We start from the raw sequence: 26956 nt of genomic DNA on the forward strand, positions 1-26956 counted from the left end.
GACAATTTCAGAAAAAAAAATGTCTGAAGATAAATATGTGACATAACATGTACCTAACTTTTAGAGAATAGCACATTTATATAAAGGCAACTGAGCAACCTATACCTTTTTATGATTTCCCCCAAAAATATATAAAATGGCAAATATATATATATAAAATGGCAAAATATCATGCTTTAAATTGTTTCAGTTATTATCATAAGTTTTGGTAGTTTTAGATAAAAGAACATGCCAGAAAAATGAAAAATCTAAGAAAAAGATAATCAGGACACAATATACAGCTAAGAATAGCAAGTGTGAGAAATGGGGATGTCTGGATTACCTTCCATTCAAAAAGAAACTCAAAGAATTAAAATAGTAACTGGTTTGGGAAAAGAACACTAAAAGTAAATAATAATAAAGTCCTCCTGTTATTTTCCCTAAGAAAAACATACATATGCTGACATTCCTAAACAAAGCAGTATTAATTTGTTTAATATTTTACGTTTTGATCATGTGTGTGGGAAAATTTTTAGCTGAACTTCCTAATATGAAATGCAGAATTTGTGAAATCCAAATTCAGACACTGTAAAAATGATTACAAATGATAAAGCTTCCTCAGAGGGGAGAGAGAAGCTTTAAGGTAGGAAGATAGAGAAAGGATAGAAGTTTTAGATACCACGAGGGGGGTGACAGAGTCGAAGTAGAGATATGAGGTGGCAGGAATGAGTCTTTATTAATTACCAATAAGCCACAGCCAAGCTCTGATCAAAGGACCCTTCCGAAGGCTTTTACCAGTCCAGAGATCCAGATTCAATACCACACAGGTCAGAGATGATAGAGAAAGATTAAAGATGGAGCCTGGCCCAAGGCCAGGCTCCAGCAAGGACAGCCATCAGTGCGAGCTGGAAGGGAGCAAGAGCAGAAGAGAGTGAGGTGGAGCTGGCTGGACCCTATTTATATGCAAATATACACAGTACATAGGGATGATCATCATTGGTTAATGACAAGGTATAGGTGTGGTTTCTCTTAACCAGGTGAGCACAAAGAAACCTGTGTTCCTGCCTAACCTGGGGGAAGCTGGGGTCAAGGGTCAGAGGCTTTCCCAGTCATGTGCAATACTGGGCATGCTCAAGACTGAGCATGCTCTCTTCTAAGACAATCTGTACATACCAACTGTTTCCCTTGCCCATAGCTAGGGGTGGATTGCTACAAATGACTTACAAAGAAAGAAAACTATATTAAAGGAATGAATTCTTCTTCTGAAGACCATCATAGAAATCAACATTATCAGCCTGGATCCAACAGCACCCAAAGCACAAAGCTATCTGAGCAGTAAGCTTTCATTTCCAGCTAGGTGCCTTGGCCACATGTGTTTCCTATATGTATGTCTCTCTCATCTCCAAGCTCTAAATCTCATTATCTATAGAATTGCAATCAGTTTATATCAAACTATTGTGGAGCTGTTATGGAAGAGTCCATGAAACCATCACCATTGTCATCATCAACATCATCGTATTAGTAATAATAGCTAACATTAATATAGCACTTACAATGTGCCAGGCACTGAGCTAAACACTTTACAATTGTTATCTCATTTGATCCTCACATCCACCCTAGAGGGCAGATGCTATTATTATCCTCATTTTAACAGATGAGGAAACTGAGACAAACAGAGATTAAATAACTTGCCAAGGACTGTGAGACCCAGTTATTAATTGAGGCTGAATTTGAACTTAGGTCTTCCTGATTCTAAGTCCAGTGAAGAGTGCTACCTAGCTATTCTTAATTAAAGTGTTAATTAATGCTGATTAAATCTTAATTAGTACTTTCTAAGATTATTATATTGTAGTCTATTAGCTAACAAGTACTGGTAGAATAGAAGGCCTTAGCGATTCAACTTGGAATGAGCAGTATGATCTGAATGGAATTTCTCCACTGGCCAAATTGCATATTTACAAGAATTACAAGAATTAGAGCAATAAGATGTATGTAATAAATACTGAGTCTCTTGTAGACTCAATTTACCAGCTCAGTGCAGAGACTGAACTGAAGAAAGTGGTGAACTCTAGGTAAAGAAAACGAGATGAGCAAAGCCACAGGGACTGTTTGGAGGTGGTTCAGTTTGCTTATCGCATGTATAATGTCTAGAAATCGATATGTAATTAATTAGTATATGTTAGACAGAGGCCCTGAGAGGAGGAAATAGGAAAAATCCTTCTATTTGATATTGTACTCTTGTACTTAGAGTATCAGTGCACAATGGATTCATCAAATTAATATAAATTTAGGTAACAATATAAAAATTATAAAGTATTTTCTGTGTTTATGGATATATGCATAGTTTTTTAAAAACAAATTAACCTTTAAATATAGTAGGAATGAATACCTCGGTGTAAGGCAGGTAGATGGGGCATTGGATAGAAAAGCAGGCCTGGAATTAGGAAGATTCGTCTTTCTGAGTTGGAGTACATCTTCAGACTCTGCATAAGTCACTTAACCTAGTTTGCCTCAGTTTCTTCATCTGTAAAATGAGGTAGGGAAGGAAAAGATGAATTACTTTACTATCTTTGCCAAGAAAACCCCCAAGTAGAGTCACAGAATAGGAAATGACTAAAGAACAACAAATGAATAGATACATTTTGTAAAATGTTTTAAATTTGCAAAACTTATCTCAAATAATTTTTTGTGGTAGAGAGTGCAAAGATTATCTCTCCTTTATTGATGAGGAAACTTAGGCCCTGAGAGTCGACTTCTTCAAGGTCACAAAGCTAATACGTTTTTGAATCAAGATTCCAAACCTAGGTCTGACTCTTCACTTTTCCATGCTTTACCAAATTAGGCAAAACAAAAACAAAGGGAACATTATATTAGGCAATACCCCAAGGAAGTTTGTGTCTGGGTGAAAGAGGAAAATAAACATGAATTAACTGTGTGATTGTTTGCTTCATTTGTAGCCCTGCCACAGGAAAAACATGGATAATTAACATTCATGGATAGTACTAAGTTCTCATTTGAGTCTAAAATTTCTAAAATTTCTCTCTTAACTTCTTATTAAATTTGGTAATAAATGCTTTATCAAATTGAGTTGTTAAAACTTCTATTTTCAGCCTAGATAGTTTTAAAAAGCAGTGAGTCAGATCGTGGGAGAGAAGGAAAAAAAGACATAAGAGCCTGATAAATCCATGAATTCAAATAGTAAGAGACAATAGAAGGTTGGATATCCAGAAAAAAATAACACATTTGTACACTTTTTTTTTTCTTAAACCAGGTTTGGTAGCTGGGTGCTGTAGGGGACAGAGAGCCAAAATTACAGGGAAGAAAGTCTGAATTAAAATCCTGACCCAGATACTAGCTATATGACCTTGGGCAAGTCATCTAAACCTCTATCACATAGTTTCTTCATATGTAGGTTAGACTGGATAGTCTCTGTACCTAGATTAGACACCTCAGGAAGCTGTCCTAAACCTGGGCATCTGGATAGCATAAATAATTGACTTGGCATGAGAAAGTATATGTATTTGGGTGTATACATATACGTGTATATGGTGCTATATATGTTTACACATTTTTAAAGCTTACTTAGCTTGTAACTTATTTATAGTATAGAATAATACTAACTGCAATATTTGCAGTTTGTCCCCCACAATGAGACTTTTTCTAGGTTGCAATTGTGATAGCCAGAAATACCTAAGACTCTCATCAGATCAGAAAAGCAATGACTTTTTCCCAGCAAATGTTTTTATTTCCAGATACTGGATGTTGTACCAACCACTGCTCAGTCAACTGATGAGACAAAGTCTACGTGGCTAGAGGATTACCTTTTATCATCTTGCTTTTCCTGACTCATCCCATTCCCACTATTTTACCACCTTTTCTCCTGTTCCAACTTCATTAAATTTTTACCATGCCCACTGCCCTATGGCTGGGAGCTAGAGCTTGGCTTTACCAAAGCCCACCACTTGGTCTCCATGGTAGGAGCAACGTCTATTTCATAGATGTTGGGCTGTTTTTTTAAGGGGGAAAGAAGGCTATTTTTCTTCCTTGCTGCCTGACCTATGAAAGATTTTGCCCAGGGAGGATTGTCAGAACTTTTAGCTTACTAGTGAATGCTTATCTGGATATGTCCTATGCTGATTCTGCAGAATTTAATAGTTTTATGTTAACCTTCTGTCCCTTTAAAGTGTATTGTTCTAAGTAGTACAGTGGCTCTTAATTGGATTTTAATTGGTTCTGATGGGTTTAGTGAGTTTAAACCTTGAACCTGCCGGATTAGCCCAATTTAGGGTTGGTCCATAATAGCCTCTCAACAGAAAAATGGAAATTAAAAAAGAGTACAAAAAAACATAAGCAATGCCAGGCAAATCGGTTTGGGATTAAATAAATCAACCAAATACAGATTGAATCTTACTAATTTTCACTTAATTTCCTCCCTGAATTTTTATCCAAGGTAAGTGATACATGTCTTCTTTCACAACATGACAAACATGGATATATGTACTGGATGATAACACATGTAAAACCTATATCATAATACCTGCCATTTTGGGGAGAGGTAGAAATGGAAGAAAAGAAAAGAACATGAATTGTAAAATGTTAGAAAGTGGTTTTTGAAAATTGTATCAACATGTAACCTGGGGTTAAATGAGCTCAGTTTGTGATTAAATCATTTGGCCTATCCATTTCTCTGAGGACCACCTTCATGCTGCTTAAAAATGTTATGTTCTGACTTCCAGTCAAGATGGCGGCTTAGAGAAAGCTAAAGTTCAGATCTCCAGAAACCCTTCCCGACCGATCTCAAACTATAAGCTCCTAAGGCGCCAAAATTCAAAATGATCAACAGCATAGACCCTGGGAATCCTCCTCCTGGACCTGGACCTGGATCAAAAGGTACGGCCCCCCTCAAAAGCCAGAACCCGAGATCACTTGGACCTAAGGGGTAGGAGCACAGAATCCAAGGCTCCAGGAAGCCGCAGCCCCACCCCCCTCAGAAAGCAGGGTCCTCTGAAACAACAGCAACCCTCAGGGCCGACAAAACAGCCTCACGGCCAGCTATTCTGAAGGCAACTTCCGGAAAGCAACCCGACCCAGTCCAGTCGAGGGGGCACCTTAGCATCAGGGAAACAGAGAGAGCCGGGGGAGAGTGTGGCCCCTTGGTCTGACCCTTCCATTCCAGTTCCAGTGAAAGTCATTGCCTTAAGGCATACTCAGTTTAACCCAGGGAAAGCTCATAGAACCGACAACCTGCCCAGGACTAAAGCCTCTGAACACCAGACAGAGATAAGAAAAGCTAATCCTCCACATTCAGAGATGGCAAACTCCACAGAAACACAGAAGGCCCAAAATCCCAAGAAAAATAAGAAGAAAGGGGTGACTTTGGACACATTCTATGGAGCCAAAATACAAAATACAGAGGAGATAGAAGACGATACACAAGAAAATGCTCCGAAACCTTCCAAAGGAAATGGAAACTCTCCACAAACCCATGAAGAATTTGAATCAGAAATGACCAAAAAGATGGAAGCCTTCTGGGAGGAAAAGTGGGAGATAATGCAAAAGAAATTCATGCATCTACAAAACCGGTGTGACCAAACTGAAAAGGAAAACCAGGCTTTAAAGGCCAGAATCAGGCAACTGGAAGACAACAATCATGTAAAAGAGCAAGAATTAATAAAGCAAAGCCAAAATACCAAGAAATTAGAAGAGAACATAAAATATCTCACTGACAAGGTGACAGATCTGGAAAATAGAGGGAGAAGAGATAATTTAAGAATAATTGGACTTCCAGAAAAGCCAGAAATAAACACCAAACTCAACATCGTGATACAAGATATAATCAAAGAAAATTGCCCAGAGATTCTAGAACAAGGGGGTAATACAGCCACTGACAGAGCTCACAGAACACCTTCTACACTAAACCCCCAAAAGACAACTCCCAGGAATGTAATTGCCAAATTCCAAAGCTATCAAACAAAAGAAAAAATCCTACAGGAAGCCAGAAAAAGACAATTTAGATATAAAGGAATGCCAATCAGGGTCACACAAGACCTTGCAAGTTCTACTCTGAATGATCATAAGGCATGGAACATGATCTTCAGAAAGGCAAGAGAGCTGGGTCTTCAACCAAGAATCAGCTACCCAGCAAAACTGACTATATACTTCCAAGGGAAAGTATGGGCATTCAACAAAATAGAAGATTTCCAACTTTTTGCAAAGAAAAGACCAGAGCTCTGTGGAAAGTTTGATACCAAAAAACAAAGAGCAAGGAATACCTGAAAAGGTAAATATTAAGGAAAGGGGAAAGGAGAAAAAATGTTATCTTCTTCCTTTATTCAAACTCTCTTCTATAAGGACTACATTTATATCAATCTATATATACTAACATGTGGGGAAAATGTAATGTATAAATAGGGGGTAAAGAAAGACCAACTAGAATAATCTTTCTCAAAGATTCACATGGGAAGGGGAGGGGAAGAAAACTCCTATAAGAAGGAGAGGAAGAGAGGGGTTTTTTACTTAAACCTTAATCTCAGGGAAATCAACTCTGAGAGGGAAAAACATCCAGATCCATTAGGATCTTGAATTCTATCTTACCCAACAAAGGTAGGGAGAAGGGAAAACCAAGGGGGGAGGGGGAGAGGGAAAACAAAAAGGGAGGGAAAGAGAGGGGGGAGGGGGAGGGAACAAAAAGGGAGGGACTAAAAAGGGAAACATCAAGGGAGGGAACAAGGGGGACTGATTCAAAGTAAATCACTGGACTAAAAGGTAGAGCCAAAGAAGAAAAGGTTAGAATTGGGGAAGGATATCAAAATGCCAGGGAGTCCACAAATGACAATCATAACTTTGAACGTGAATGGGATGAACTCACTCATAAAACATAGACAAATAGCAGAATGGATTAGAATCCAAAACCCTACCATATGTTGTCTTCAAGAAACACACATGAGGCGGGTTGACACCCACAAGGTCAGAATTAAAGGATGGAGTAAGACCCTCTGGGCCTCAACTGACAGAAAGAAGGCAGGAGTGGTAATCATGATATCTGATAAAGCCAAAGCAAAAATAGACCTGATCAAAAGGGATAGGGAAGGTATTTATATTTTGTTAAAAGGGACTTTAGACAATGAGGAAATATCATTAATCAACATGTATGCACCAAATAATATAGCACCCAAATTTCTAATGGAGAAACTAGGAGAATTGAAGGAAGAAATAGACAGTAAAACCATATTAGTGGGAGACTTAAACCAACCATTATCAAATTTAGATAAATGAAATAAAAAAATAAATAAGAAAGAGGTGAAAGAAGTGAATGAAATATTAGAAAAATTAGAATTAATAGACATATGGAGAAAAATAAATAGGGATAAAAAGGAATACACCTTCTTTTCAGCACCACATGGCACATTCACAAAAATAGATCATACACTAGGTCACAGAAATATGGCACTCAAATGCAGAAAAGCAGAAATAATAAATGCAGCCTTCTCAGATCACAAGGCAATAAAAATAATGATTAGTAATGGTACATGGAAAACCAAATCTAAAACCAATTGGAAATTAAACAATATGATACTCCAAAATCGTTTAGTTAAAGAAGAAATCATAGAAACAATTAATAATTTCATAGAGGAAAATGACAATGGCAAGACATCCTTTCAAACCTTTTGGGATGCAGCCAAAGTGGTAATCAGAGGTAAATTCATATCCCTGAATGCTTATATTAACAAACTCGGGAGAGCAGAGATCAATCAATTGGAAATGCAAAAGAAAAAATTCAAAAGTGATCAAATTAAACCCCCCCCAGCAGAAAACCAAACTAGAAATCCTAAAAATTAAGGGAGAAATTAATAAAATTGAAAGTGATAGAACTATTGATTTAATAAATAAGACAAGAAGCTGGGACTTTGAAAAAACAAACAAAATAGACAAAGTACTGGTCAATCTAATTAAAAAAAGGAAGGAAGAAAAGCAAATTCACAGTATTAAAGATGAAAAGGGGGACAGCACCTCCGATGAAGAGAAAATTAAGGCAATTATTAGAAATTACTTTGCCCAATTATATGGCAATAAATACACCAATTTAGGGGATATGGATGAATATATACAAAAATACAAACTGCCTAGACTAACAGAAGAGGAAATAGAATTCTTAAATAATCCTATATCAGAAAATGAAATCCAACAAGCCATCAAAGAACTTCCTAAGAAAAAATCCCCAGGGCCTGATGGATTCACCAGTGAATTCTATCAAACATTCAGAGAACAGTTAATCCCAATACTATACAAACTATTTGGCATAATAAGTAAAGAGGGGGTTCTACCAAACTCCTTTTATGACACAAACATGGTACTGATTCCAAAACCAGGCAGGTCAAAAAAAGAAAGAAAACTATAGACCAATATCCCTAATGAATATAGATGCAAAAATCTTAAATAGGATACTAGCAAAAAGACTCCAGCAAGTGATCAGAAGGATCATTCACCATGATCAAGTAGGATTTATCCCAGGGATGCAGGGCTGGTTCAATATTAGGAAAACCATCCACATAATTGACCACATCAACAAGCAAACCAACAAGAACCACATGATTATCTCAACAGATGCAGAAAAAGCCTTTGATAAAATACAACACCCATTCCTATTAAAAACACTAGAAAGCATAGGAATATATCACCTCTACTATTCGACATTGTACTAGAAACACTAGCAGTAGCAATTAGAGAAGAAAAAGAAATTGAAGGCATCAAAATAGGCAAGGAGGAGACCAAGTTATCAATCTTTGCAGATGACATGATGGTCTACTTAAAGAATCCTAGAGATTCAACCAAAAAGCTAATTGAAATAATCAACAACTTTAGCAAAGTTGCAGGATACAAAATAAATCCACATAAGTCATCAGCATTTCTATATATCTCCAACACAGCTCAGCAGCAAGAACTAGAAAGAGAAATCCCATTCAAAATCACCTTAGACAAAATAAAATACCTAGGAATCTACCTCCCGAGACAAACACAGGAACTATATGAACACAACTACAAAACACTCGCCACACAACTAAAACTAGACTTGAACAATTGGAAAAACATTAACTGCTCATGGATAGGACGAGCCAATATAATAAAAATGACCATCCTACCCAAACTTATTTATCTATTTAGTGCCATACCCATTGAACTACCAAAATACTTCTTCACTGATTTAGAAAAAACCATAACAAAGTTCATTTGGAAGAACAAAAGATCAAGGATATCCAGGGAAATAATGAAAAAAAAAAACACATATGATGGGGGCCTTGCAGTCCCTGACCTTAAACTATATTACTAAGCAGCAGTCATCAGAACAATTTGGTACTGGCTAAGAAACAGAAAGGAAGATCAGTGGAATAGACTGGGGGAAAGTGACCTCAGCAAGACAGTATATGATAAACCCAAAGATCCCAGCTTTGGGGACAAAAATCCACTATTCGATAAAAACTGTTTGGAAAACTGGAAGACAGTGTGGGAGAGATTAGGTTTGGATCAACACCTCACACCCTACACCAAGATAAATTCAAAATGGATGAGTGACTTAAACATAAAGAAGGAAAACATAAGTAAATTGGGTAAACACAGAATAGTATACATGTCAGACCTTTGGGAAGGGAAAGACTTTAAAACCAAGCAAGACATAGAAAGAATCACAAAATGTAAAATAAATAATTTCCACTACATCAAATTAAAAAGCTTTTGCACAAACAAAACCAACGTAACTAAAATCATAAGGGAAACAACAAACTGGGAAAAAATCTTCATAGAAACCTCTGACAAAGGTTTAATTACTCAAATTTATAAAGAGCTAAATCAATTGTACAAAAAAAATCAACCCATTCTCCAATTGATAAATGGGCAAGGGACATGGATAGGCAGTTCTCAGATAAAGAAATCAAAACTATTAATAAGCACATGAAGAAGTGTTCTAAATCTCTTATAATCAGAGAGATGCAAATCAAAACAACTCTGAGGTATCACCTCACACCTAGCAGATTGGCTAACATGACAGCAAAGGAAAGTAATGAATGCTAGAGGGGATGTGGCAAAGTAGGGACATTAATTCATTGCTGGTGGAGTTGTGAACTGATCCAACCATTCTGGAGGGCAATTTGGAACTATGCCCAAAGGGCAACAAAAGAATATCTACCCTTTGATCCAGCCATAGCACTGCTGGGTCTGTACCCCAAAGAGATAATGGACAAAAAGACTTGTACAAAAATATTCATAGCTGCGCTCTTTGTGGTGGCCAAAAACTGGAAAACAAGGGAATGCCCATCAATTGGGGAATGGCTGAGCAAATTGTGGTATATGTTGGTGATGGAATACTATTGTGCTCAAAGGAATAATAAAGTGGAGGAATTCCATGTGAACTGGAATGACCTCCAGGAAGTGATGCAGAGCGAGAGGAGCAGAACCAGGAGAACATTGTACACAGAGACTAATACACTGTGGTATAATCGAACGTAATGGACTTCTCCTTTAGTGGCGATGTAATGTCCCTGAACAATTTGCAGGGATCTAGGAGAAAAAAACACTATTCATAAGCAAAGGATAAACTATGGGAGTAGAAACACCGAGGAAAAGCAACTGCCTGAATACAGCGGTTGAGGGGACATGACAGGAGAGACTCTAAATGAACACTCTAATGCAAATATTATCAACATAGCAATGGGTTCAAATCAAGAAAACATGTAATGCCCAGTGGATTTACACGTCGGCTATGGAGAGTGGGGGAGAGGAAAAGAAAATGATCTATGTCTTTAATGAATAATGCTTGGAAATGATCAAATAAAATATTTTAAAAATATAAAAAAATGTTATGTTCTTTTAGTAAGTCAGAAATGGGCTTAGAGGTAGCAAGATGGGTAAAACAGAGAGATGAAAGCTGGGAAGATATCTTTATAACATTAACATTTTAAGATTCCCCCACATTTTTCTCGCCAGAAAATTTCACTCTTGGTAGCACATGTGCTACCACATTTTGTGGCACATCATATCATTTCTTATGCGTTCAAATGAATTGCCAAACCTCCTTATGGAGCTTCTGAGACAAAATGTGGTAGCACATGTGCTACCAAGAGTGAAATTTTCTGGATGTTAATGTTATAAAGATATCTTCACAGCTTTCATAAATTTAAAACTATTACAAAGTTTATAAGGAAGGAGTAATTCATAAGGGAGAGGGTTGTTCTGTGAAAGATCACTCCTAATTTTAACTACTCTTGAAACTAAAGGTCACCTGAGATTTGGGGGCTCAATAGCCTCTCTAGCACATTTTCTAGACCAGAGACTTGCCCAAGATCTCACAGGGAGTAGAATAGGGTTAGGATTCAAAACCAAGTCTTTGGAGGCCAGAGCCAACTTTCATTCTTTTATGTCAGATTACCTCCTGGATTAGTAAAATTTAAATTCCAGGAGGGTCATAATCTTGTGTTATTTAGATTTGTCGTATATTGGGATCTCCCCACATTCCTTGCACATTGATTTGAGTAATAAATATTCGTTTGATTTGGTACAACATGAAAATCTGGTCTTATTTCCTCAACTCCCTTACATCTTTACTTTTTGTACCAGCTAGATTTCAGTCTACCTGCTAAAGGATTTCACAAAAGTGAGAATATCAACAGAAAATGTATATTAAATAGATACAAGAAATGAATGGGCTAGAGTAGCAGCTTCAAACTCAAATAGAAATGGGGTCATTAAGTTGTAAGTAAGAATTCCTGTGTGCTGCCTATTAACCTAGAAACCCACATACTAATATTACCCATGTTCCATCATATTTTTATGGATTTTGTTAAATATTTCCTAATTACATTTTAATCTGTTTATGTCTCCAATGTTGGCCTATTTTCAACAACTCTAAGTTAGAGATATATGGAGAGTTGACTATAATTCTTGTTTCTCTCAAGAAAAATGATTTCTTTTACTGTAAATCATTAACCAAATTATCATAGTTTTCATTTATCTGTATTCATTCTCCATTCCAAAAGTCAATGAAATTGTAAAAAAATTTAATATCAAAGGAAAAGTAGTAGCAAAAGATATAGCAAATCCATACAAAAACTGTGTGCTATGTGCTTGACCTGATCAATCCCAGAGTGAGCCTACATCCAAACCTGAGGCTAGAATAACATTCTCAGGAGGTAATTGAATCAGCAGTGGGAAAAAGCTCTCAGAACTCTCTCTCAGGGCATCATAACATCTTGGAAAAGTTGAAACTTGCAGAAACCTAGAAATAAGGTTAAGAATAGCATGGAGGAAGAACTGAAGTTTAAGAGACTGTCATAACCTCCCAGAGAACAAAACCTACCATTAAAAAGGCTGAAAAAAATGAGCAAACATTAAAAAAAAAGGCCTACACACCTAACCATAGATAACTTTTATGGAGAAAAAGAGCAAGTAAGTCACAGACACAGAAGGGGACAGTGAAAGCAAAGCAAACTTATGCAAAGTCCAAAAGAAAAATATAAATTGGACCCATATTGTAGAAGAGAGAACTGAAAAGGGTGTCAAAAAGCATTTAAAAGGCAGAGGGAAAATGGGGGAAAAAAAGCAATATAAGAAGAAATGGACCAAATGAAAAAGGAGGCTCAAAAGCTGATGGAAGAAAATGCTTCCTTAAAAATTAGAATTGCGGGGGCAGCTGGGTAGCTCAGTGGATTGAGAGTCAGACCTAGAGATGGGAGGTCCTAGGTTCAAATCTGGCCTCAGACACTTCCTGGCTGTGTGACCCTGGGCAAGTCACTTGACCCCCATTGCCTAGCCCTTACCACTCTTCTGCCTTGAAGCCAATACACAGTATTGACTCCAAGATGGAAGGTAAGGGTTTAAAAAAAATTAGAATTGGGCAACTAGAAGCTAATGACTTCATGAGATATCAAGAAACAATAAAACAAAACCAAAAGAATGGAAAAACAGAAGAAAATACGACATATCCCATTGAAAAAATAAAACCTAGAAAATAAATCCATGAAAGACAATCTAAGAATTATTAAGACTACCTGAAAGCCATAATTTATTAAAAAATAGCCTGGACATCATAATACAAGGAATAATCAAAGAAAGTTGCCTAGATATTCTTGAATAAGAGAATAAAATAGAAATTGAAAGAATCCATAAATCATCTTCAGGAAGAAATCCACAAACAACAACTCCCAGGAATATAATAGTTAAATTCAAGATCCCTCAAGTCAAGGAGAAAATATTGCAAACATCCTGAAAGAAACATAAGAAAATGAATTTCTGGTTCTATGAAAAGGGATGGGGAGGCAGAGTCAAGATTGCCACTTAGAAGCAGCAAAAGTCCAGATGTCTGTGAAAACCCTTCCACACCAATCAAAAACAAAGTGCTTCAAGGGGACAGAAAAATAATCTAACAACAGGATAGAGCCAGGGACCCTCCTACCCAATTCAACTTCAAAGGTACTCAGAGAAGTCTGAATTTTGGGGTTTAAGGAAAAGGAAGGAAGGAAGGTCCTGGGACTCCTCCCCCACCTACTGTGCTGAGTTTCTGGTGTTTGCTGGAATCTCAGAGCAAGGGCTCCAGCCCAGAGGGAATGCCTTGCTGCCACAACTCTGCCAGGCTCAGGGCTCTAAACACAGCTGGCAGGAAGGCAACTGGAGGAGAAGCATGGAGGAGTGGGCAGCCTAGGCACAGGCACTAATCTCCATCTTGGGCCTCCACTTCTCAAGGTTTTGGCCTGGGAGCACCTCCAGTTCCACAGATCAGTTCCTCCCAAGCTTAATCTAGCCTATAAATAGGACAGATAAGAAACCATTAGAGGGCAGGGAAGCTCAATCTCCAACACCTGTCCCCCACTGACTGTGCTGAGAGCAGCCATAAGTATCCAACTGACTTGGATCCCAGGATGCAGGCTGCACCCATGACAGAATACCTTGATAACAGTGCAGGAAGCAAAGCTTCCTTCAACCTCCACACCTTCACCTTCACCTTGAACTTCTGCTGCCAGCTGGGGAATATCTGACCTCAGGTTTCATTAATACTCCATCAGCCTAACTAGTCAAGCAGCAGAGCAGAGAAGAAGCCCTTTCAGGACAGAGTAGCTCAAACCCACAGATCCAGCAAATGATCAGAAGAGCAAGATTACAGCCAATGACAGAGGCAAAGAAGGAAAAAATATGAGTAAATGACAAAAAAAAGAAAAAAAAGAAATTACAATCCACAGCTTCTATCCAAACAATGAACAAAGAGCAAATAGAACAAAGGAAGATCAATGAACACCAAGCAAAAACACAGAAACTCCAGAGAATTGGATTTAGGCTTTGGAAGAACTCAAAACACAATTCAAAAAACAATTAAGTAAGACTAAAGACAATTGAGTAAAAAAAACTTAAAAAGCAAAATAAGTCATCTGGAAACATAGTCATATGAATTAAAGCAAGAAAATAGTGCTTTGAAAGGCAGAATTGACTAATTTGAAATCGAGGCAAAGTGAAAGATGACCTACAAAGAAAAACCAAACAAAAGGAGAAGGATGACCAAAAATCCAGTAATGAAATCCAGTCTTTAAAAATTAGAGTCCAACCACTAGAAGCAAATGACTTCACAAAGCAGCAAGAGTCTATAAAACAAAATCAAAAGAATGAAAAAAATTAGGAAAATATGAAACACCTCATTGATAAAACTACAGACCTGGAAAATAGATCCAGAAGAGACAATTTAAGAATTATTGGACTACCAGAAAATCATGACCAAAGAAAAAGCCTGGACATCATTCTACAGGGAAAACTGTCCTGACATTCTTGAACAAGAGGGAAAAGTGGAGATTGAGAGAATCTACAGATCAACTCTTGCATTAAATTCCCAATTGACAATGTTCAGAAATGTTATAGCCAAATTCAAGAACCACCAGACCAAGGAAAAGATACTTTAAACTTCTAAGAAGAAAACATTCAGGTATCATAGAACCACAGTGAGGATAACATGGGAACTGGCTGCATCCACACTGAAGGACCAAAAGGCATGGAATATGATATTCCAGAAAGCAAAGGAACTGGGTCTAAAACCAAGAATCAATTTCCAACAAAATTGACTATATTCTTGCAGGGGAAAGTATGAGCATTTAATAAAATAGAAGACTTCCAAGAATTCATAAAGAAAAGACTTGATTTAAACAGAAAATCTAATGCCCAAACACAGAACTCAAGAATCACCAAAAGATAATTTAAAAAAGGGGAAAAACCCCACACTTTTTAAAAGGGATCCAATAAGGTCAAATGATTTGTATTCCTATAAGAAAAGATGATACTGGTAACTTTTTTTTTGGAAAATTTTAATTAGTTAATTTAGAACATTTTTTCATGGTTACAGGATTCATTTTCTTTCCCTCCCTTCCCTTACCCCTCCCATAGCTGATATGCAATTCCACTGGGTTTTACATGTGTCATCAATCAAGACATATTTCCATATTATTGATACTTGTACTAGGGTGATCATTTAGAGTCAGTATCCCCAATCATATCCCATCAACCCGTGTGATCAAGCAGTTGTTTTTCTTCTATGTTTCTACTCCCACAGTTCTTCCTCTGGATGTGGATAGTTTTCTTTCTCATAAGACCCTACAGAATTGTCCTGGATCATTGCATTGCCACTAATGGAGAAGTCCATTACATTTGATTGTACCACAGTGTATCTGAATCTGTGTATAATATTCTCCTGGTTCTGCTCCTTTCAACTCTGCTTGAATTCCTGGAAGTCATTCCAGTCTGCATGGAATTCTCCCTTTCAGCACAATAATGTTCCATCAGATATTGTTAACTCTAAAAAATTGTCATTATCATAAAGGTAGCTAGGAGAAGTATACTTAGAGGGAATACTGACAAATTCTATAGGCTGAAATGTCAAATATATATATATGTGTGTGTGTGTGTGTGTAAACTAGAGGTAAAAAAGAGGATAATGATAAAAGAAAAGGGAAAAGAAATAAAATGAGGTAATTTTCTATTTCATAAAGAAGCACATGGGGAGGGGAGAAGAAGACCAATACAATGGAAGGGTGAAAGAGTTTGGAGACAGAATACAAGAAAATTTTAATCATTACAGTGGGAAGGATCAGAAAGGTTCAAATGGAAGGAAAACCTCTAACTCCAAATTCAATCATTATCAACACCATCATAAACAACAACAATAACATCATCATCAATAGCAGCAGCAGCAATAACATCATCAATGTCATCAACATCCACATCATCTTCAACATCATCAACAGTAACAACGTCAACATCTTCATCAACAACATCATTATCAAAAACAACAACAACATCTAATTATCCATCTTTTCCTGGTTAAGGAAAGATTTTTGCTGGGTGGTCTAACCTAATAACATACTATACAAGGTACTGAATGAGAGCCAAAAACCTAAACTCTATCAATAGGGGTCTGTAGAAACAGAGCTCACATAACACCATTATCTATTTCTTCTAATGGTGCAATTCTCACATAGAGTAGGAGCAGGCAATTCATATTAATATTTAACTTGATTTCACCTACTAGAAGCAAGTTAGGTTTTGATTTTTAGATTTTGGAGGATAACCCAGGCAAAGCTTTTGTAGCAGAGCATTTTCTACTACATAAATCTGGTCAATAATCAACCTTTAGTTGATTTGTTCAAATTTTTCACATTAGTTCAAATTTTGAAATGAGTTTTGTTTGGAAAGGATCCTTGTGTATCTTGTGATTGCTATGCATAATCGAGGCATTTTTTGCTATTATCAAACTTCTTTCTCAAGAGATTTTTAAGGAAACTTTAAAAAGACAAAAGGAATAATTTTCTGTTTACAATGACTATATGAAAACTATGTGGCTTTTTAATTTGTTGTAAAGTCAATACAGTGGCTAGAGCTCTGGGCCAGGAGTTAGGAAGACCTGAGTTCTAATTTAACCTCAAATACTTACTAGCCATATGACCATGGGCAAGTCACTTAACCTCTTTTTGCCACAATTTCCTCAGCTACAAAATAGAGATGATAATAACATCTACTCCTATGGTTGTAAGGATTAAGTGAAACATGTAAAGGTGTCATATATAAATGTTTATTCTCCCCTATATATGTAAAATATTTTGCAAACTTTAAAGCGCAATATAAATGCTACTGTGTAATTAGGATCTGTACCCTAAAACTACAACTCCAAGCACTTCACTTTCCTCATATTATGTGCTGAAATAGGAAGAATATAAATTTTATGTAGCTCTACCGCTCACTCTCTCTTCTTCCTGTAATGGTGACTGCCAGCATTCTTTTTAAACAGGCAAGAGATGGGAGGGGGTTAAGAGGAGGGGAGGAAAAGAACATGATTTTTGTAATCCTGGAAAAATACTCTAAGTTAATCAATTAAATAAAATTTAATAAAAAAGAAAACACAAGAATATTGAAAAACACACACATACAAAAATAAAATAAACAGGTAAGAGAATTTAGTCATGTGGCATTTTTTGTTAGATAATTACTCTTTTATTCCTTTACTTCTAATGATTATTAATAAACTTTATAAAATATAACACTTGGAGTATTGGACATCAATTTAACTCCTACACTAGACATTAGGAAGAAAGCATATTAAAGGAAGTATTAAAGATTTATCTTTAAAATATCATTGTTTCAAAGTTTCTTCTTTTCCACACAGTGCCTGACATATTGTAGATGCTAAATAAATGTTTACCAACTGATTCCTATAAATTGTTGTTTTTTTCTTTTGTTACAGATATCTCTATCAGTCTTTTAGCTGTAATAGTCACCTTTTGTGGACTGGCCTTGGTGGTGGTCTCATTCTTTGTCTTCTGGAAGCTTTGCTGGCCATCTTGGAGAAGTAAACTTCTTACTTCCAATATCGGTACCCTGCCACAGAGCATCTCCAGTGCTCCAGTCTTGGAGATTAATGAAAAAGAAGAGAAAAATGAAAACATGAAGGTGTCCCCAAAAATTGAGTCTGCAATGAAAATTAGCCACACTTCTCCAGATATACCCACTGAGGTACAAAATGCTTTGAAAGAACATCTCATTAAACATGAACCTGTCCAGAGGCAAACAACTGAGCCCACATCTTCATCCAGGTAAGGAAAATCCAAATATATTGCTATCTTAATAGTAATTTTTAAGTTTCTCTAAACAACAGAGTTGGTGTAAAGAGGGAAAAAGGACCAACAGATGGAAAATGAGAATGTCAAGCACAAAAAAATGGAACAAACACTTAAAGAGTGGAAAAGAAGAGTGTAATGACAACTTTCAGTGAGAGGAAGGTACAAACAGGAGAAGGGAAGGAACGTAAGGGTAAAAGAAAAATGGTAAACAAAAAAGATACAGAGACAATAATAGCTGACGTTTATATAGTATCTTAAGAATTACATACCAGTTTGCATACGTTATCTGATTAGAGTCTTGGAAAAAAAAACTTGTGAGATAGATACTAATATTCTGAATGTTTTCTACATTTTGAAGCTGGTTAAACAGAGGGTAGGTATTACAGAGGGTTAAGCAAACTTGCCTGTGGTCATTCAGCTAAATAGAGGGTAGTGTTTGACCCCTAGTCTTTCAGACTCTTAAGACTAGCCAGCACTTCAGCTATTCGTTCCAGTGTGACAACTTATACTACTTCTGGACCCAGGAGAGCTGGAGTGGTTGTCTTCTGCCTTACTTGAATACCTTAGATCAGGACCCACTGACAGGGACTGGATTTAGGAAGCTTAGCCCCTAAGGGCAAGGGTCAAGTTCTTTTCCTCTAACTAGTTCCTTCTGCCTCACCCTGAAACCCACGGAAATCACTTAAAGCTTTAGTTTGGCTCACATCTAGGGATTCCCTAAAATAGGAGAGTAGAAAGGTGCCTAGCTATGACTTAAACAAGGTAGCAGAGCTATTTTCTCCACAAAAAGTGAATATTTGCTACAAAAAGTCTCCCAAGTACTGATAAAGACTTAACAAGAAACAGTAACACTTATGCTTGCTCGGGAGGTTACTCTTTATAACATTAAGCATGAAGACATTTTTCAAGACTGCTGATTAGGCATTTCAACTCTGTATAGTCTCCCTCATCCGCTGTGTCTTCTGGAAAGTCAAGAGCTAGACCCCCGCCTTGTTATCAGTGCTCATTTTTCCAACCAGGAAGCAGTACTGTAGATATGGCTTATATATATACATTCTCTCTCAATTTCTAGGATTCTAAGATTAGCTCTAAGACTAGAAATGCCCATCTCAGGATCAATATTCAATCATTTTACAGTCAAAGAAATTCAAAGCAGGAGCAGAAGAAGCAGTTTTAAGGTTCTGTCCCAAACTCAGCTCTTGTTCTGGATGCAACATGTAAGTAGTTTGCCATATTTGAGAGAAAGAGAGAGGGAAAGAAAGAAGAAAAAAGGGAGAAGGAAGAAGGGACAGAGGGAGAGACAAAGACAGACAGAGACAGAGAGACAGGGTCGGGGAGAAGAAGAGGAAGAGAGATGGAAAATGAAGAAGGCACCCTCAGGGTTTGGCATGTTACCCTGATATGTCAAATCTTTTAGGGATGAGCACATGATGTGGCCCTGGAAGAGGCCAGGGATGCAGGCTTATCATTCCATGGGTAATGCCCCATCTAAAACATGTATCATCAGAAGGGGTCAGGGCCCAAGCATGTCCCAATACATTCTCCATGAGATAGGCTTTGGTAGAGTGTCTTTTTAAATTCAAATTGACCATCTGAATCAATTACATAACTTACTTTGAAATGTTAATTAGTTGATTAACCTGAGATAGACATTTTGGAATATATGGAAGATTGTAAGAGACTCTGGATTTCCTTAAAGTTTTGGGAAATAATTTTGAATGAAAAGCATGGTGCATTAGATAGGATGCTAGACTTATTGACAAGAAAATCTGGGTTCAAAAACCCACTCTGATACTTATTAACTATGGCACTTAGGATGCATAACAACTTCTATGAGACCCAATTCTTTTTAAATAGTGACAGTAATCCATGTTGTATGTATTTCACAGAGCTATTATATTAGACTCAAATGAGAGAACATATGTAAAGTATAAGTGCTATAAAGGTTAAATGTTATTGTAAATAAGCCTATCCAATGGAAATTTAAAATATACATTTTAATAATTTCATTAAGCATTTCCCAAATGCATATAAACATATTTTAATAATCATTTAAAAATTTTTGAGTCCCAAATTTTCTCCCTCTCTCATCCCCAACTTGAGAAGGTAAGCAATTCAATACTAATCATACAAGTAGTCATGCAAAACATATTTCCATATTAGCCTTGTTGCAAATGAAAACAGACCAAGAAAAAGAAAAAAAACCCTTTTATCATGTATGCTTCAATCTGTATTCAGAGCTCATCAGTTCTCTTTCTGGATAGAGATAGCATTTTTCATGAGTGATCACTGTTGATCAGTGTAACTTAAGTCTTTCACAGTTGGTCATTTTTATCATATTTCAGTTAAAATATACAATATTCTCCTGGTTCTGCTTATTTTGATTTGTATAAATTCATATGTCTTCCCAGGTTTTTCTGAAACCATCCTACTCATCATTTCTTATAATACAAAAGTATTCCATCCAAAAACATGCCACAAACTGTTTGAGCCACTCCCCAGCTGATGAGCATTCCCTCAATTTCTAATTCATTTCCACCACAAAAAGAGCTGAAATAAATAATCTTTGTACAATCAGTCCTTTCCTTTTTCTTTGATCTCTTTGGGATACAGGCCTAACAGTGGTATTGCTGGGTTAAAGGGTATGCACAGTTTTATAGCCATTTGGGCTTAGTTCCAAATTGTTCTCCAGAATGTTGGACTGTTTCACAACTCCAACAGTGCATCAGTGTTACATTTTTTCCATCTCTTCTACAGGTTTTTGTCATTTTCCTTTTCTGTTCTATTAAACAATCTGGTGTGTGAGAGATGATACCTCAGAATTGTTTTAATTTGCATTTCCCTAATTGGTAGTGATGTAGAGCATTTTTTCATGTAACTATTGGTAGCTTTTATTTCTTCTGAAAGCTACCTGTTCCTATCTTTTAATGTTACATTTTAGTTCTGTTTCTGTAACAAGCTAATTGTATGAATCTGATTAAGTCAGAATTGATGGGAACAAATGAGATTATCAAAGGAAAAAGCTTATAGAGAGAAGACTGCTCAGGAAGGCACCTTAGCAAGGAGATGAATGCTAATCCAACAAAAGAGTCTATAAAGAAGCAGTTACATAAGGAGGAGGAGGAGAAGCAGAAGAAAACTGTGTTGCAGAGTGCAAAAGCCAAAAGAGAGGTGTTCAGCAGTGTCAAAAACCACAGAAAGGTCAAATCAAGTGAGGATAGGGAAAAACCATTGGAATTTGATTCAACAATTGCCCAAAAACTTGTTGGCAAGTACCTGCTGTTATTGATAAATATCAAGATGCTTAGAAGGATGGAAATGGAAAAAAGACACACTTTATTATATGCTCAAAACATATTCACTTAAAAAAAAAACAGGTTTTAGTTACATAGGCAGAATGGACACAGTGGAATTTTGTAGAAAGCAGAAGGGAAAGTAATGATTTGCACTTCAAATAACAGCAGAAGAAAAGGTTTTTTCAAGTTAAAGCAGGATGCTAGCTAGCAAGTATCAGGTCTATAGCTGGAATATAGTTAGGTATGTGCTTTGCTCATCTTAAAGAAATGGTAGCAAATTCTCTTATCAAAATTTAGCAGTTACAATGTCATTGGTTGTACTTGCCCTTTTATTCATCCACACCTTTTTTTAGTTATTTTTTAAAAAAGGTTAATTAACTAAAAGAGTTGATAAATTCCTGGACTATAGAGAAGAAATTCTGTTGTTTGTTTCAAAGAGGTCTCTCTTTACAATTGCCTCAAGCTTTTGCTACCTTGAATTTCTCAAAGCTTGTACTCTTTAAAGCCCTCCACAGGCAGTACTGATTTTTTTTGTTAGCCTAACATTGTTTTCTTCTTGCTCTCAAGGCATCTCCCCTCCCTTCTACTCCTCCTTTATTGTTAGCAAATTGCTAACGATGTGTAATAGAAGAAACTAGAAATGGATGAGGAGAAAACCCCATAACATCCAGAGTTGCTTAGTGATTAAGAAACAGTATTTTGGAATTTTGAAATTCATGTTTCACATTGAAGCAAATCGGGTCTCACACTTTGTAGCACCACTCTCCAGGGCAAATTTTTTTTTTTCATTCAGAAGGCTTGTTTAAAGAGCAAGATGAAGTAAAAGACAAAGTTTCACTCAAGTACTGCCTCCTACTTTCTTTATCTCATTGCTGGTAATGATTCCTCTCTCTCTCTCTTTCTTTCTCTTTCCCCCCCTTCTTTTTTCCTCTCCCCCCTCCATTCTGTTATTTTGATATTTGAGAAAGGGGGGAATAGGAGAGTTAAATACAAGGGAAATTACATATAAATAAATTTGAATTTATTAATAGAAAAAGGGATGAATTGGGAAGGAAAACAGGAGAGGGTGGTATCTAATTGCTTTACCCACTAATTAAACCCACTATCTAAATACCCTAACTAAATACATACATTTCCTAAAGGTAAGTCCACTAGGGAACCAGAATCTCACAAACAAAGAGGCCTTGGTGAGTTAGGTGCAGGAGTCCAGCTGGTGTCCTCAGATGTCCCAGCAAGGTAGAGATCTTTTCCCAGTCAGGCTGTCCACCAGGAAGACTGGAGCTATTCTCTCACCACAGCCAGTAAATCCTCAAGGCCAGTTGTTTGATGGATGGATTTCCAGGATGTTTCAGTCACACACCTTTCTCCTTCACCTTGCAGCTCCAGAGCGACAGTAGGTAATCTGTTCCTAGGAGTTCTGACTCAACCAAGCTCAGGAAGCTTCTGAGTCTCACACCCTGTCAATCATTCTCTTGCAATCTTTACCTCCCATTGCTACGATCCCCTCTCTCTCACAAACACACACACAAAATGAATCAATCTACATTTATTAAATACTTACTATGTGTCAGACACTGTAGTAAGTGTTAAGGATGCAAAAAGAGTTTGCAAAAGACAGTCCCTACCTTCAAGTAGCTTATACTTAATGCGGAGGACAACATGTAATTCTTAGGACTATTCCCCTCCCTTTTCACGTCCTACCTTTCCCTTCCCCTGGAATGTTCCTATTTGTTGAAATTAGTCACTAGAGCATCAGATTTTGTGAAAGCATGATCTTCCCACTGAATGTATTATGTTCATTTCAAGTAAGTGAAACTTTGGCTTTTATACGTTTCTGAATGCTTATAGATAGGTCTGCTGGAGGGCTGGGTGAATGAAAGTCATTAAAAATTGGTGTCAATTATTATGCCTTAAAAATAAGTAATGTTTTGGAATAGTTGAGCTTTTTTTCAATTATTCTGACATGTGAGGTAACTTTAGTGTATGAGCTGTCAATACTGAGGAAAACCAAAAATAAAAGTAAAATTATTTATGCTAGATTAGACTAGTAGAAAAAGAATTTACTAGATTTAGAATCAGGAGACTTGGGAGCAAAATCAGACTCTACCACATGTATTCTCTTTAGCAATTTATTTAGCCTAATCTCTCTGGGCCTCAGTTTCTCAACCTGAAAATAAGAAGTTGGACTAGATGACCTCTAAGATCTCTTTTAGCTTTTTAAGTGTGTGATCTCTAATGTATTTTACTTCTAAATTCTTTCACCCTATGAAAAATTGCAGATATATTCCTTTGGTGGGGTATTGTCCTTATTTTTTCTTTATGAGTAGCATCTATATGGGACTGTGTTTAGCTGTAAGTATATTCCTTCAAGCTGCAGAGTTCATTTGGGGAATGTTGTTTTAACCAGGATGATAAAGAACTTCTTGTTAGTTTCCCCTTTCCCCCCTCCCAGAGTTCTTAGAACCTGACTTTTGACACACTGGAAGCTTAATGTTTGTGTCCAATGTGTAAATTGTTTCCTAATCATGGCCAAGCAATTTTCATGAAACTTGGATATCTCAAAGATGGCAGCCTAGTAACAGAGGTAAAGGTTTTTCTCCCTTCTGCAATGGGGAGAATCTTAGCTTGTGCAGCATCAGGCTCCAACAATAGGAGAAAATTCTCTCCTAATGGTAAACCTGACTGCATTTTGATTGGCTGATATTTCATTTGAGTGAGAGTAATAGTCATACCATTGTCATTACCAAAAAGCCGGATGTGTTGCCATGGAAATGGTAAAGCATTGTAATAATTAAAGCTTCAGTTAACTGACACACTAATCTGTGATTTAGAACATATCCTTGGTACTGTGTAATTAGGGCACTGGCTTTACTAGAATAATACTCTTACTATACTTTGATTCCTAATAGGAAAGGGTGGATAGCTACATGATTGTATTCAGAGGTATTCAAAAGCAATTACTAGTTTTGTTGGAGAGGATTAATTGTTATATTACATCGAAAGATACTCGGAAAAATAGAGGGTGGTGTGGTATAGTGGGAAAAAATCACTTGCCCAAGATCTGGTCCTTTCCCCTACTCTTTGGGAAGCTGAGCCAGCATTCACTCTAAAACCATAGATCTGTCGATTGGGGACACTAGTATTTCCAGTGCCTAATTCACATTTGTTTTAGGGAAATCACTTATAAATTCATCACTGTAGAAATCTGCAATGTAGGCAATATAACAGGATTAAATTCTTGAAAGAAGCAAATTATGAAGAGCACATATATTTTTTCTCTAGTTTTTATTTCCAGCAACTATACAGTGATGGATGGGGTCCTAATAACTCAGGAACAGCTAATTTGGGATAGCTGGACATGATTTTTATAGCTTGGAGTTTTGTGTTCCAAGGGCCTGGGTTTGAATCTCAGCTCTACTACTGAATGATCCCATAGGTGCTCAAATTTGGAGCAACAGGTGTCCTGAGGAAATGTTTTATGAAGGAGATGCACTCTGATGATCGTATTTACTGGGATGAACATGATAGGCAATGCAAAGGTAATGTGAAACAGTGTAATGAAAGCTTTAGCCATATTCAATTAAATCCATGAGTTACATAGGAAGCATGATTATAAAGTCATAGGATTATAGGTCCAGAAAGGAGCAATAGTTCAGGAAGGAACCTTTTCCCATATTTCTGCCTTTGTGTGAAAGTGACCAGGTATTAAAGTATATGTTGATTTAATTTGAAAAAATAAACAACAAAAGAAAAGACCCCTGACCCCAAGTCATTTTATAGGGAATTAAATAGGAGCTTAGAAACAAAGTCATGTCATGGCTAGTTTAGAGGCAATTGAGATCTTAATGATCATTCAATCTGGTTTTCTCATTTTGTAGATTAGAATACTGAGCCCAACAGAAGTTAAGTAGCTTGCCCAAAGTTACACAGATCATCTGACTACAAGTCTAGTACTGATTTCAGTTAGTGATCTTTCTTCTAGATCACAGCTACGAATTTAAAATGAAACTGCTTTTCTTTTGTGGCTTTTGGAATTAATTTCTCTTAACTGAATTTTTATTTTGTATTTGCATAAAAATGGTGATATATGTACTAGTCACCAGGTATACATAACAAAAGACATCAAAAGGATGATATATCATGTAAAATTCATTCAATTTCAGCTACTGTTATTCCTTTCTACTCTAATAGTTTTATCATGTACCATCATGTTTGTTTTTCTCCCCTACTATTTTAGTTAATCCATGGTTTAACACATTTTGTTTCCTTCTTCTATATGAAGCATTTTCCAGGACTAGTTTTCTGTAGCTTCTTTTTTTTTCTATGAAGATGATTTGGGAGAGTTAAATTCCTTTTAGCTTTTTGTAGATACTGCATATGACTTGACCCTACATCTATAGGATAGGGTCAAAGTCAAGATCAAAGTAAAATTACTGAAATATGCTCAGTAATCATTTCAAAATTTTAATCTAGCATTTTAAATATGTACTAATTTAAATTCAAGATTTAAACAAAAGAATCTTATAAATTACCCTTTTATCCTTTTTAGAATACACTAGGAAATATTCTTCATTGGATATGGAAATAAAGGAGTTACTTTTCCTTTAAAACACTTAAGTTCTAGGCATACATGTCTAAAACATCTACGATAAAAGTAGTAATTATTTACCATTTCTGGTTCGTATGACCAGCAAAGTGGCAGATCTATCATTATCTGCTAATCACTTCAACACTATAATCTCCAAATAAAAGCATTAAGTGCCAAATGTAGAGTAGGAAGATCTAAGCTATCAAGACAAGAAAACTAAAGGTCAGAATAAGGTAGGAACCTTATGAAAGAAGATAAAAAACACCAGTACTTAAAAGTCCTCCTTCCCATTCCCTTCCTGCCTAGAATTAAGTAGAAATCCCAAGATTGTGTCAGCCAGCCCTAAAGTAAGAACCCCAACTGAGCAGAACCTATTCTACCCAGTTTCATGAAGGAGAGGAGGAGGAGAGCAGAAAAAATAAATTAGCTACCCTGAAAATGCTAGAGTTGCCTTTCTATGTGTGATGAAGATTGTAAGACTGACTCTATTTACCTGGGATTCAGGGTGATTTGAAGAAGCTGATTGTCTTTGTGACTTAGAGTAATCTAAAGAAACTATCTTTGAAAATTACAGCCTGGCTGAAGTCCATCTTCTACTGGATCATTCCATACCAGCTCTCGTGGTCTCTCCAAGATGAACTAACCAAAAGTCCTTGGGCTTTGATTAAACACATCTGGTCCCAGAATCTCTGTCCATGATTGAGTTTATCACTTGGCCTCAGCTATGGGATCTGGCCCTAAGACTCAGGGGATCATTGTATTGCTGAAACCTTGAGACTGAGTCACTTGATACTCTTTTCTTGCTGTCTTATGCTAAAAATATATACCAGAGATGTCTTTGTTCCCTCTTGCACCTGGATGGCCAACACCCTGTTGCTGAGAACTCTCCACCCAGACCATCTCAGATCTCTCCCTGCATCAACCCCTTCCAACCTTTTTCCATCCTTTACTAGGAATTA

The 26956-nt window shown here is 36.7% G+C and overlaps 1 protein-coding gene across 1 annotated transcript in view; it reads left to right on the forward strand.

Moving 5' to 3' along the window:
* SYT10 (synaptotagmin 10) overlaps positions 1–26956 on the forward strand; it is an 83650-nt gene that overhangs the window by 23472 nt on the left and 33222 nt on the right. The window contains exon 2 of the mRNA XM_001375190.4: positions 17738–18086. Within this exon, the coding sequence (XP_001375227.1) occupies positions 17738–18086 (349 nt within the window). The remainder of the gene's footprint in view (positions 1–17737; positions 18087–26956) is intronic.

This window comes from Monodelphis domestica, chromosome 5 (assembly GCF_027887165.1).
Source record: "Monodelphis domestica isolate mMonDom1 chromosome 5, mMonDom1.pri, whole genome shotgun sequence".
NCBI classification, from domain to species: Eukaryota; Metazoa; Chordata; class Mammalia; order Didelphimorphia; family Didelphidae; genus Monodelphis; species Monodelphis domestica.